At 44.6% G+C, this 14,379-nt stretch overlaps 1 protein-coding gene across 1 annotated transcript in view; it reads left to right on the forward strand.

Annotated features, from left to right (window-relative positions):
• ITPR2 (inositol 1,4,5-trisphosphate receptor type 2) overlaps positions 1 to 14,379 on the forward strand; it is a 428,831-nt gene that overhangs the window by 91,767 nt on the left and 322,685 nt on the right. The window contains exons 4-8 of the mRNA XM_029057432.2: positions 340 to 426; positions 2,871 to 3,029; positions 9,712 to 9,810; positions 11,837 to 11,920; positions 14,044 to 14,190. Of these exons, the coding sequence (XP_028913265.1) occupies positions 340 to 426; positions 2,871 to 3,029; positions 9,712 to 9,810; positions 11,837 to 11,920; positions 14,044 to 14,190 (576 nt within the window). The remainder of the gene's footprint in view (positions 1 to 339; positions 427 to 2,870; positions 3,030 to 9,711; positions 9,811 to 11,836; positions 11,921 to 14,043; positions 14,191 to 14,379) is intronic.

Here is a 14,379-nt window from a genome sequence, read left to right on the forward strand (position 1 = left end):
AGCCCGGGCCTGGGATTCAGAAGGTCATGGGTTCTAATCCCTGCTCCCCCACTTGTCTGCTGTGTGACCTTGGGCAAGTCGCTTCACTTCTCTGGGCCTCAGTTACCTGGAAAATGGGGATTGAGACTGTGAGCCCCACGTGGGTCAGGGACTGTGTCCAACTCTATTTGCTTGTATCCACCCCTGTGTTTAATACAGTGGCTGGCACACAGTAAGCGCTTTACAAATACCACAGTTATTATTATTAGTGTGATCACTTTGAATGTCGAGTTTCTTTGCTGGCAACCTTTAGTACTTTAATGTCTGCCTCATAATCACGCATCTTGGGTCCTTTTGCAGCACGCGGCAGAACTGGAACAGAAGCAGAATGAATCGGAAAACAGGAAGCTCTTGGGAGAAATTGTAAAGTACAGTAACGTCATACAAGTAAGTCTCTCCAAGTTTGCCCTCTCAGAAAATGATGAGACTTCCTGCAGTGGGCTTTTTAAAAAAATATATTTTTATAAAAAGAATACTAGCAGATATAAAAATGGAGAGTTTTCATTTGGGGAATAGTTTTATGTTTTGGTATTTGACACAGTGTCAATTTGTGGACAGGGGCAGATACCTTTATCTGCATATATTTTTAAAGTGCTCCTATCATGCATTTAAGCATGGCACAGTGAAAAACAGCATGGTGTAGTGGATAGACCATGAACCTGAGAGTTAGAAGGTCTTGGGTTCTAATCCCGGCTCCACTGCTTGTCTGCTATGTGACCTTGGGCAAGTCACTTCATTTCTCTGAGCCTCGGTTACCTCAATTGTAAAATGGGGATTAAGACTGTGAGCCCCACATGGGACAGGGAGTGTCCAACTCGATTTGCTTGTATCCACCCCAGCGCTTAGTACAGTGCCTGGCGCATAGTAAGTGCTGAACAAATACCACAATTAATTAATTCATTCAATCATATTTATTGAGCGCCTACTGTGTGCAGAGCACTGTACTCAGCGCTTTATTATTATTATCAGCTTGCATGGCTGTGTGTATTTACCAGGCATTTATCTAATCAGTTAATTAGATAATTAACACTGCTAATAAGCACTTGGGAGAGTATAGTACAACAGAGTTGTTAGACATGTTCCCTGCCCATAAGGAGTTTACAGTCTAGCGGTGGACTAGATTATAACCTAATACTCCCATAATAAAGATAGGTTTGGACCAGAATTTGATAGAAAAAATAGCACCTTTCTTCCCTGGACCAATGCTTTAAAACGTTAGGTGATATAATTAATTTCCTCTTTTTGACAAGGTTTTGAGAGTTGCAGGTTCTCAAGCTCAGGAAAATTGGAGCTTTATATAATGTCTGAAAGTGAATGTTCAGCATCCCAGTAGAGAATCGTGTATTGCTATAAGAAGCAGTGTGGTGGAGTGAATAGAGCACAGGCCTGAGTCATGGGTTCTAATCCCCATTCTGCCACTTGTCTGTTGAGTGACCTTGGGTAACTCACTTCACTTCTCTGGGCCTCAGTTACCTCATCTGTAAAATGGAGGTTGAGACTGTGAGCCCTTCATGGGACAGGGACTGTGTCCCACTCCATTTGCTTGTATCCACCCCAGAAGACTCACACACACAGACATTTGCCAGAGTATAAACTCCTTGAGGACAGCCACTTAGATCTATACCCTTTAAGAACTTAATAATCGCCCCACCCTCAGCACTCACGTACACATCTGGAATTTATTTATGTTAGTTTCTGTCTCCACCTCGAGACTGTAAGTTTGTCGTGGGCAGGAAATTGTTGACTAACTCTGTTCTATTATAATAATAATAAAAACAATCATAACAGCAACGATAATAAGAATAATATTAAGCACTTGTTACATGACAAGCTCTGTTCTAAGCACTGAGGTGGATACAAGGTAATCAAGTTGGACACAGTCCCCATCCTATATTGGGCTCATAGTCTTAATCCCCATTTTTCACAGATGAGGTCACTGAAGCACAGAGAGTGAAGTGACCTTGCCCAAGGTCAGATGGCAGATATGGGGCCGCATCAGGATTATCCCAAGTGCTTAGTAAAGTGCTCTGCGCACAGTAAATGCTCAATAAATGCGAATAAATAAATACATGATCTTTTTCCTCTAGACTTTAGGCTCGTCGTGGACAGGCCTCTGTTTTATTGTACTCTCCCAAACATTTAGTACAGTGCTCTGAAGTGCTGAATAAATAATAATAATAATAGTATTAAGCACTTACTATGTGCCAAGCACTGTTCTAAGCGCTGGGGTAGGTACAAGGTAATCAGGTTGTCCCACGTAAGGCTCACAGTCTTCACCCCCATTTTACAGATGAAGTAACTGAGGCCCAGAGAAGTGAAATGACTGGCCCAAAGTCACAAAGTCGAGAAGTGGCAGAGCTGGGATTAGAACCCACAACCTCTGGATCCGAAGCCTGGGCTCTTTCCACTAAGTCACGCCTCTTCTCACATGCCACTGATTGCTTGATTCTGTTGTGTGCTTCCAAGCACTTCGCCCAGTGCTTTGCACCCAGCAGTTCCTCAGTAGCACTATCCATTGGGTCAGCATTTTCATTTAGGTTTTCCTCCAGTCCGGGAATGTGGCTCAGTGGAAAGAGCTTGAGTTTGGGAGTCAGAGGTCATGGGTTTGAATCCTGGCTCCACGACTTGTCAGCTGTGTGACTGTGGGCAAGTCACTTAACTTCTCTGGGCCTCAGTTCCCTCATCTGTAAAATGGGGATTAACTCTGAGCCTCACGTGGGACAATTTGATTACCCTGTATCTACATCAGCACTTAGAACAGTGCTCTGCACATAGTAAGCGCTTAACAAATACCATTATTATTATTATTAATGAATTTGTTTCCTTCACAGCTCCTGCACATAAAGAGCAACAAGTACCTGACAGTCAACAAGCGACTCCCTGCTCTCTTGGAGAAGAACGCCATGCGGGTTTCCCTGGATGCGGCTGGGAATGAGGGATCCTGGTTTTACATCCACCCCTTCTGGAAGTTGAGGAGCGAAGGTGACAATGTAGGTCAATGCCGAACTAATAATAATGATGGTACTTGGAAAGCGCTTACCCTGTGCCAAGCACTGTTCTAAGCGCTGAGGTAGAGACAAGTTAATCAGGTTGGACACCGTCCCTGTCCCACATGGGGCTCAGCGTCCTCACCCCCGTTTTAGAGATGAGGTCACTGAGGCACGGAGGAAGTGAAGTGACTCGGCCAAGGTTACACAGCAGGCGTGGCGGAGCCGGGATTAGAACCCAGGTCCTCTGACTCCCAAACCCGGGCTCTTTAACTAGGCCACGCCGCTTGACAAGGATTCGGGAAAAGGGCTTCTATTTTGCAGACTGGGTGATCCCGAAAATTAGCAGAGGAACCCAGAAATGAGTGAAGCGGTGGAAGAGGAGTAGGGTGGGGTGTTGGAGAGTGGGCGGGCAGCCTCTTGACTGGCTGTAGGGAGCTGGAATGGCTTTTCCGTCCATTCGGCTTGGGTCCTCCTGGGTGGGGCTTTGGCCCCCTGAGGCGTGAGGGTGACTGAGGGACCAAAAAGGGGTGTCTACACCATCATTGGGTTGAGACCCTCCTTCCAGCTCCTCCCTAACCCCCACCACTGCCTCCCTCTCTCTTTTCCCTCACATCCATCCCTCTTTTCTTTTCTGCTTCCTCTCCTCTTCTCTGTCTTCCCTTTCTCTATCCCTTCCTCTTCTGTCCCTCTTCTCTCTTACTCTCTTCTTTCTCCTCCATCAATCTTTTCTGTCCTTTCCTCTCCTCCTCCCTCTCTTCTTTCTCCCTTCTCTCTCCCCCTGCCTCCTTTACCTTTCTCCTCTCTTACTCTCTTCTTTTCCCTCTCCATCACTCTTTTTGGTCCTTTCCTCTCCTACTCTCTTCCTTTTCTCCCTTCCCTCTCCTTTCCTCTTCTTTTCATCTTCTTTCTTTCCGACTCTCTTCTTTCTCCTCTGCATTACTCTCTTCTCTGTCCTTTGCTCTCCTCTTCTTTCACTCTTCCCTTTCTCCCTTTCTCTTCATTTCATCTCTCCTTTTCTCTATTCCTTTCTCTCTTCTTTCTCCTGTCCATCACTCTCTTTGCTCTCCACTTCTCTCCCTCTTCCCTTTTTCCCTTCTCTCTCCCTTCCTCTTCTTTTCCTCTCCTCTCTTCTCCTGTCTTTCACTCTCTCATCTCATTTGCTCCCCTCGCTCCTCTTCATATCTCCTCTATCAGTATTTCTCTCTACTCTTTCTCCTCCTCTCCCCATCTTCCTCCTCATATCCTCTTCTCTCTCTTCTCTCTACCCTTTTTCTCTCCCTCTCTCCTCTTCATCTTCTCTGTCTTCTCTAATACTCTCTTACACGCTCTGTCTCTCAGTCTTTTTCTCTCTCAGACCCCAAGCTACAGATCCAACTGCCAGTTTCCTCTTCCCCAAAGGGTGAGGAGCTGGGGGTAGAGGAAGGTATGTGCTGTCACCTCAAGGAATGGACTGGAGAAAGGGGTAGAACCCAGGACAGCCTGCTAGACTATCCAGTGACAGTATTAATGAGGAATTGTGAGCTCTCATTAGAGTTCAAAATAGCAGAAGAATATGAACCCCTTTGAATGAATAAGAATATGTAAAGCTACAAAGTATCATTTTGGATAGCCAGTCTCATTGGTGTCGGGTTTTCTGAAAAGATCCGGCTTTAGTCGTTTTCATTTTGTTCTAGCCGAACGTGAATTTTGAAATACTAATTCAATCCCACAGGGTACAAGTCTGATGGTTAAAATTGGTAACGGCTTATCTTGTAGGTAAGGTGCACCTGAGGCATGGCATGCTGCGATATAATGCACTTGAATTATTTTCTTAGGTCCGGACACAGTCGGAATGCGTTGGCGGGTTTGTGTTGGGAGGGCGGGGGGTTTTTTGGGAGAGTTTTCATGTGTGTTGTGAGCATGATCCTGTGTTGATATTTCAGCATGGAATCTAGTTAACTACAGTCAATTCCCAATTCCTCTGGGTTTGATCATTCTGGAAGGGATCACTAAGTCACTTGGCCTTTTGTCATTGTTACTGGTTTTTTTTTATGGTATTTATTAAGCACCTATTATGTGCCAGGCACCATACTAAGCGTTGGGATAGATACAAGCTAATAAGATTGGACACAGTCCCTGTCCCACATGGGGCTCATAGTCTTAATCCCCATTTTGCACATCACATAAAGGAGACCCGGAGAAGTGAAGTGATTTGTCCAAGGTCACACAGCGAACAGGTGGTGGAGCCAGGATTAGAGCCCAGGACCTTCTGACTCCCAGGCCCGGGCTCTGGCCACTCGGCCACACTGCTTCCTTCTCACTAGAACCTATTAACCTTTGGGTGGGCAATGGAGGTGAAAATCAGTTCTGTCTATTTAGCTATAAGATGCAATGCAATGAAGATTTCATGAAGAAAAAGTTGGACATTTCTGATGAAAGGGGATGGCAAATGTTTGGATTATCTGTGAGTTTCAATCATTCTTGCTCTCCCTGTCCCCAGCTGGGTGGGAAATTGAGAGTTGACTGTAAGCAAGTATCAGATGTGCTTATTTTCACTTGAAGGTCGTGACTTTTGTGAAAAGGGAAGGTGCTTTAAGCCAGCACAGTTCAGAAACTGTCTTTGTGTAGACGTGTTCCCAAAAAGCATGGCTAAGAAAACCCTCCACGTTGCTTCTAGATGAAACCAAAATGCTCACAGTGTTGCACCTCCTGTGGCTTTTGTGTATGTGTAGTCTGCATAATCACATCACCGCTCGGATATTTGTAACAGAATTAATCCTGTTCTGCTCTCTTCCTTTCTTTTTCCCTTTCTTTCTTTCTTTCTTTCTTTCTTTCTTTCTTTCTTCTTTCTTTCTTTCTTTCTTTCTTTCTTTCTTTCTTTCTTTCTTTCTTTCTTTCTTTCTTTCTTTCTTTCTTTCTTTCTTTTCTTTCTTTCTTTCTTTCTCTCTCTCTCTCTCTCTCTCTCTCTCTCTTTCTCTCTTTCTCTCTTTCTCTCTTTCTTTCCTTCTTTCCTTCTTTCCTTCTTTCCTTCTTTCCTTCTTTCCTTCTTTCCTTCTTTCCTTCTTTCCTTCTTTCCTTCTTTCCTTCTTTCCTTCTTTCCTTCTTTCCTTCCTTTTTTATTCTTCCTTTCACTTTCCTTGCTTTCTTTCACTTTTATTTCTGTCTGTATTTCTTTTCTTTTCTTTTCCCTTCCCTTCCCTTCCCTTCCCTTCCCTTCCCTTCCCTTCCCTTCCCTTCCCTTCCCTTCCCTTCCCTTCCCTTCCCTTCCCTTCCCTTCCCTTCCCTTCCCTTCCCTTCCCTTCCCTTCCCTTCCCTTCCCTTCCCTTCCCTTCCCTTCCCTTCCCTTCCCTTCCCTTCCCTTCCCTTCCCTTCCCTCCCCTCCCACCCCTCCCACCCCTCCCACCCCTCCCTCCCTTTCTTCCTCTCTCCCTCCCTCTCTCTTTCTTTCTTCCTTTCTTTCTTCCTCTTTTTCTTTTTTCTTTTCTTTTCTTTCTTCTCTAAAATGCCCCCAAATCCTATATTTGGTGGAAAGCAGGTCTTTAAAATGGTGCTTTATGATCCACACCCTCCCCTCTAGACTGTAACCTTGTTGTTGGTAGGGAATGTGTCTGCTTATTTTCGTATTGTACTCTCCCAAGTGCTTAGTACAGTGCTCTGTACATAGTAAGCACTCAATAAATACGATTGAATGCATGAATGAACAAACTGCTCAATACCTGAGTTTGAAGAGGAGAAGAAATGTAGAGCCTTCCAATTTTAGTCCTTAGTTTTACCGAGGTGAATCCAGAGTAATTCAGAGATACCAAAATGGTTGTCCTGGGTTAGAAGCTTGGTTTTTTTTATGGCATTTGTTAAGCTCTTACTATGTCAGTCACTGTTTAAGCGCTGGGATAGAGACAAGTTAATCAGATTGGATACAGTCCCTGACCCGCATGGGACTCACAGTCTTAAATAGGAGGGAGAACAGGAGAACTGAGGCACAGAGAAGTGAAGTGACTTGCCCAAGGTCACACAGCAAGCATTTGGCAGAACCAGGATCAGAAGCCTTAACAAATAAATGAAAACAAAAGCCCTCAAGGCAAAGTAAATTCATTCAATAGCACACTCAGTCATATTTATTTTGCACTTACTGTGTGTGGAGCACTGTACTAAACACTTGGGAGAGTACAGTATAACAATAAACAGACACATTCCCGGTCCACAACAAATTTAACAAACATTCCTTTTTATACAAAACTGCCCAAGTGTTTCGAAAAATGAAAGGTTTCTTCCTATGAAGAATGGAGGGCTCTAATTTTATTCCCCAAAGTCACATTATGTACAACCTTTAGACTGTAAGCTCATTGTGGGCAGGGAATGTGTCTGTTTATTGTTATACTATACCCTCACAAGTGCTTAGTACAGTGCTCTGCACACAGCTGTCAATAGTATGGTGCTCAGCACACAGTAGTCGCTCAATAAATACAATTGAATGAATGGAGGCTGTGCATAACATGGCTTTGGAGTATGATAGAGTCCTCCGCTCTTAATGAGCAGAATCCTTTCATTTTTTGAAGGGCTTCGGCAGTTTTGTATAAAAATGAATGTTTGTTTTTATTTACTTGGCCTTGAGGGCTTTGTTTTCATTTACTTATTAAGTACTTGCACTTTGAGCTAATCCTAGGCCCTGTGTATCAAATCAGACCTAGTGGGAAGAAGATAAAGCCAGAAAACTCTTTTGCCTCTTTTCCTCAAGTCCTCTAGACTGTTAGCTTGTTGTGGGCAGGGAATGTGTCTGATAATTGTTATACTGTACTCTCCCAAGCTCTTAGTACAGTAAGCGTACTGTATTGTTCAATCAATGTATTGTTCAATCAATCAATGTATTGTTCAATCAATGCCATTGATGACGATGATGATAATGACGATAAAGACGATGAAGTCTTCTGGAAACCGAGAGTTGCAGGGGGCAAAGCTTGCTGGTTGAGGAGGAACAAACACAGACCTGTAAGAAGATCTCATCATCTCAGCTTGCACCGTTGCTTTATCGATATATATGTATATTGGCAGTTAAAATGCTGATAAAAATAATAATTTTGGCATTTATTGAACACTTATTAAGAGCCAAGTTCTGGGGTAGTTACAAGATCATCAGATCAGACACAGTTTCTGTCCCTCCACAAACCACCCAATTGATCTTTCTATCCCCATTTTACAGATGAGGAAAGAGAGGACCAGAGAGGTTAAATGACTTGCCCAGGGTCACACAGCCAGTCAGTGACAGAGTTGGGATTACAATCCAGATTTCCAATCCTATATCTTCAAATGAGAAGATGCTTAAATTGCCTTTCTCATCCAGTGCCAGGGAAGCACCTTGAGATTTTATCATAAATTCTAATTTGGAGAATAAAGATAATAATAATTATGGTATTTGTTAAGGACTTGCTATGTGCCACGCACTGTACTAAGCACTGAGGTGAATACAAGTAAATCGGGATGGGCACGATCCCTGTCCCACATGGAGCTCACAGTCTCAATCCCCATTTTACAGATGAGATAATGGAGGTACAGAGAAGTGAAGTGACTTGCCCAAAGTCACCCAGCAGACAAGTGGTGGAGGTGGGATTAGAACCCATGACTTTCGAACTTCCAGGCCTGGGTTCTATCCACTACATCATGCTACTTCTCTTAAAATGGGAAAGGTAGCTAAAGTAGCTAGTAAGCCATATTCTTTCACTCCTTTTAACCAGAGTCTTCTTCAGTTAATTGCTATAAACTATGCGCTAATAGATGATAATAGATGGTATTTTTTAAGCATGTACTCTTTGCCAGACATTGTACTAAGCGCTGGGGTAGATACAAGCAAATCAGGTTGGATACGGTCCCTGTCCCACATGGGGCTCCCCGTCTTAATCCCCATTTTACAGAGGAAAGAACTGAAGCCCCGAGAAGTTAAATGACTGATCCAAGGTCACACATTCATTCGTTCAGTTGTATTTATTGAGCCCTTACTATCTGCCAAGCACTGTACTAAACGCTTGGGAGAGTACAATCTAACAATAAATAGACACCTTCCCTTCCCATGACGAAGCAGTAGAGGCATGCTGGAGCTGAGATTAGATCCCAGGTCCTAAAGCTTACAGGAAGTCAAATAATAATAATAATAATAATAATGAGGATAATAATGTTGGTACTTGTTAAGCGCTTACTATGTGCCAAACACTGTTTTAAGCGCTGGGGTAGATACAAGGTAATCAGGTTGTCCCATGTGGGGCTCACAGTCTTCATTCCCATTTTACAGATGAAGTAACTGAGGCACAGGGAAATTAAGTGATTTGCCCAAGGTCACACAGCTGAAGACTAGCAGAGCTGGGATTAGAACCCACGACCTCTGACTCCCAAGCCCGGGCTCTTTCCACAACACTTTCAAGGCCAACAAAATAGCTCCCAGGTCTCCCTTAATTCTGCTACCTAGGCAGCACACTATACGATGATCAAAATAGACAAAACTCCATCGAGAAAGTCAGAGCGCACTGTGTTTACGAAACCAGGCTGATGGCATTAACCTCACGTGAGATCAAATATTGAACCAGAAGATGACGCATTATACTCTCTCAAGTGCTTAGAACAGTGCTCTGCACAGGGTGAGCCCTCAATAAATGCCATCGATGAGGATGATGACAATGGTCAGTTGGCTGAAATTGTGGTTTCTTTTGAACTCCAGATTGTTGTGGGAGACAAAGTTGTACTGATGCCTGTCAATGCAGGACAACCACTACATGCCAGCAACATAGAGCTTCTCGACAATCCTGGATGCAAAGAGGTGAGTTTGGGATGGTGGGAGAGAGAGAGAGAGAGAGAGAGAGAGAGTGTGTGTGTGTGTGTGTGTGTGTGTGTGTGTGTGTGTGTGTGTGTGTGTGTGTGTGTTTTCTTCACATGCCTCAGGGAGGTGGGGGAAGGGAAGAGGCGGAGGGCCAAGAAAGGGGAGCAGGGATGCGAGTAGCCAAGCTCTCTCTTCAAAGAGAAGCAGCATGGCTCAGTGGAAAGAGCCCGGGCTTGGGAGTCAGAGGTCATGGGTTCGAATCCCATCTCTGCCCTTTGTCAGCTGTATGACTGTGGGCAAGTCACTTCACTTCTCTGGGCCTCAGTTACCTCATCTGTAAAATGGGGATTAAAACGGTGAGCCTCACGTGGGACAACCTGATGACCCTGTATCTACCCCAGTGCTTAGAACAGTGCTCTGCACATAGTAAGCACATAACAAATACCAACATCCCACCTCCGCCACTTGTCAGCTGTGTGACTGTGGGCAAGTCACTTCTCTGTGTCTCAGTTACCTCATCTGTAAAATGGGGATTAACTGTGAGCCTCACATGGGTCAACCTGATTCCCCTGTATCTACCCCAGCGCTTAGAACAGTGCTCTGCCCATAGTAAGCCCTTAACAAATGCCGACATTACTATTACTATTATTATTCATTCATTCAGTCATATTTATTGAGCACTAAGTGCTTGGGAGAGTACAGTCCAGAGGGGGAGAGTGACATTAATATAAAGAAATAAATGATGGATATGGATATTAGTGTGGTGGGGCAGATGGAGGGGTGAATAAGAGGAGCAAATCCAAGGGCAAGGATGACGCCGAAGGAAGTGGTTAGACGCACCTAGTACAATGCTCGCCACACAGTAAGTGCTCAGTAAATACGATTGATTGATTGAACGCAGGGCTCATGCCTATTCCCTCTTTTGTACTCTCCAAGCACCTACTACAGTGCCAGGCGACCTGGCGGTGCTCAGTAAATGCTATTGATTACAACCCAACCCTCAACTATTTGTTTCTCAACCCTGTTTGTGGGTTTGATTCCCGGCCACCACAAAGGAATCTTTGCGAAGCAGCATGGCCTAGAGGTTAGAGCCCGGGCCTGGGAGTCAAGAGGTCATGGGTTCTAATCCCGGCTCCGCCACTTGTCTGCTGTGTGGCCTTGGGCAAGTCTGTGTACCTCATTTACCTCATCTGTAAAATGGGGAATAGGACTGTGAGCCCCATGAGGGACAGGGACCATGTCCAACCCGATTTGCTTGTAACCACCCCAGCACTTAGTACAGTGCCTGGCACATAGTAAGCACGTAACAAATACCATCATTATTATTATTGAGAAGCAGCGTGGCTCAGTGGAAAGAGCACGGGCTTACGAGTCAGAGGTCGTGGATTCTAATCCCGGCTCCGCCACCTGTCAGCTGTGTGACTCTGGGCAAGTCACTTGACATCTCTGTGCCTCAGTTACCTCATCTGTAAAATGGGGATTAAGTCTGTGAGCCTCACATGGGACAACCTGATTACCTTGTATCTACCCCAGTGCTTAGAACAGTGCTCGGCACATAGTAAGCGCTTAACAAATACCAACATTATTATTATTATTATTGTTATGAAATTCCCTAGGGATTTTCTAGTGTTGGCACTAGTAAAGTTGGCATGGAGAGAGCTTTGGTTTTGTTTCCAATCAATCAATCAATCAGTGGTATTTATTGAGCACTTATTCTGGGCAGAACAGAGTGCTTGGGAGAGTACAGTACAATAGAGCTGGCAGACATATTGCTTGCCATCAAGGAGTTGTCAGTATAGAGTGGGAGACAGGCATAAAAATATATTTTGGACATGTACCTAAGTGCCGTGGGGCTGAAGATGGGCTGAATATCAAGTGCTTAAGGGGTACAGATCCAAGTGTATATGGTATGTACAAGCAGCTTGGGAGGGTTCTCTAAAGAGCCTGGAGGTACATTAAAGTCAAATCTATTCTACTGCTTCTCTAGAACATCGACACACTATTTTCTATTTCTTCCTCTTAATAGGTGAATGCTGTTAATTGTAACACTAGCTGGAAAATTACTTTATTCATGAAATACAGTTGCTACCGAGAAGACGTACTTAAAGGGGTAAGTCCTTTTGCTCTCTGGGCTATTTTGGGTTGGGACAGCGATTGATGGGAGGAGGAAGAAAATAATCTGGTGTCAAAGCAACTTCCTGGCACATAATCTTTGATTTCTGACGATTACGAAGAATTATGTCCTTCAAAGGTTGGAGTCGTCCTCTGTGGAAATGTGACAGATTGCTGGCTATTCATTATCATTAATGATGGCATTCGTTAAGTGCTTACTATGTGCCAAGCACTGTTTTAAGCGCTAGGGTAGATACAAGGTAATCATGTTGTCCCACTTGGGGCTCACAGTCTTAATCCCCCCTTTACACAGTCTTAATACCCCTTTTACTCTCTGTGCCTCAGTTACTTCATCTGTAAAATGGGGATTGACCGTGAGACTCACATGGGACAATCTGCTTACCTTGAATCTGCCCCAGCGCTTAGAACAGTGCTCTGCACATAGTAAGCGCTTAACAAATACCAACATTATTATTATTATTTTACAGATGAGGTAACTGAGACACCGAGAATTGAATTGACTTGCCCAAAGTCACAAAGCTGACAAGTGGCAGAGGCGGGAGTAGAACCCATAACCTCTGACTCCCAAGCCCGGGCTCTTTCCACTAAGCCCCGCTGCTTCACTTACTGTTTTTAGAGCACTGTACTAAGCTCTTGGGAGAGTATAATACAACAATAGACATGTCCCCTGCCCACAACAAGCTTACAGTCTAGAGGGGAGGAGGCAGACATTAATGTAAGTCTAAATAAATAAATGGCAGATATGGACATGAGTGCTGTGGGGCTGGGAGAGGGGGAAGAGCAAAGGGAGCAAGTCGGGATGATGCAAAAGGGAGTGGGAGAAGGGGAAAGGGGGGCTTAGTCAGGGAAGGCCTCTTGGAGGAGATGGGCCTTCGATAAGGCTTTTAAAGGGACGGGGAGAGTGGTCGTCATTGGATTTGAGACTGTCCTCACCAGTTGAATGATAATAATAACGATCATCATCATCATCATCGTGGTATTTGTTAAGTGCCTAGTAGGTGCCAAGCCCTGTGTTAAGAGCTAGGTTAGACTGTGAGCCCGTAATTGGGCAGGGATTGTCTCTGTCTGTTGCCGAATTGTACACTCCAGGTGCTTAGTGCAGTGCTGTCCATGTAGTAAGTGCTCAATAAATACTATTGAATGAATGATTCTCCATTTTTCAGTGAGAGAACAGAGGCTCAGAGAAGTTCAGTGGCTTGCCCAAAGTCACCCAGCAGGCATGTGATGGTGACGGGATTGGAGCCCAGGTCTTCTGATTCATTCATTCAATAGTATTTATTGAGTGCTTACTATGTGCACAGCACTGTACTAAGTGCTTGGAATACACTTCCCACCTTCCCCTGGGTGTCTTTCCACTGGGCCACACCACTTCTGTTTGTGCTGGGTGGCTGTTCCTATGCGATACTCAATGAGACTGTGCGATCAAAAGATTCAACCCTGTAAAATGCCCTGAATGTATCAATAATTAAAAACGGTGCTATTTGGTATGCGTTTTCCATGTGCCAAGCACTTTACTAAGCGCCGGGGTAGGCGCGAGATAATCGGGGAGTTTGTCGGAAGGTTTCCAATGCCTTATCTGATACTCTGATTCAGACTCTCCCACTCCCTCCTGAGAGCGGATAGAGAATAATCAATCAATCAGTGGTATTTATTGAGCGCTTACTGTGTGCACAGCACTGTACTAAGCGCTTGGGAGAGTACAGTGTAACAGAGTTTGTAGATGCGTTACCTGCCCACAGCCAGCTGGCAGTCTAGAGGGAGAAACAGACCTTGATATAAATAAATACATAACAATAAAGAAATAAAGGAAATTAATTAATTGAATTAAATGTGCATAAGTGCTTTGGAGTTCAGGGAGAGGTGAATAGAAGGAGCAAATCTAAGTGCAAGGATTAATGAGAAACTCTCTGCTGGGCTTCCTTCGATCATTAGAAACAAATCAGATTGTAAGCTTGTTGTGGACAAGGAATGCATCTGTTTATCGTTCCATCGTACACTCCCAAGCGCTCAGTACAGTGCTCTGCACACGGAAAGCGCTTAGTAAATGCGATTTAAGGGGTGAATGGAAACACGGGCGTTGTCCTGGTCTGTTTTTCCCAGGGGGACGTGGTGAGATTGTTCCACGCGGAGCAGGAGAAGTTTCTGACCTGCGACGATTACGAGAAAGTGCAGCACATCTTCCTCCGCACAACGCTGCGTCAGTCAGCCACCTCGGCCACGAGTTCGAAAGCGCTGTGGGAGATCGAGGTGGGTATTCGGGGGCTTGGGTCCCTTCAGCCTCTTGAGCCCAAAGAACCGGGCTTAGTCCGTTCTGCCCTCAAGGCCTGCAGCATTCGTGACGAAGCCATTTGAAGTTTATGTGCCTACGTAATATTGACTGTGGTACTTGAGCGTTTAGAACAGTGCTTTGCACATAGTAAGCGCTTAACAAATACC

This window comes from Ornithorhynchus anatinus, chromosome 2 (assembly GCF_004115215.2).
Source record: "Ornithorhynchus anatinus isolate Pmale09 chromosome 2, mOrnAna1.pri.v4, whole genome shotgun sequence".
NCBI classification, from domain to species: domain Eukaryota; kingdom Metazoa; phylum Chordata; class Mammalia; order Monotremata; family Ornithorhynchidae; genus Ornithorhynchus; species Ornithorhynchus anatinus.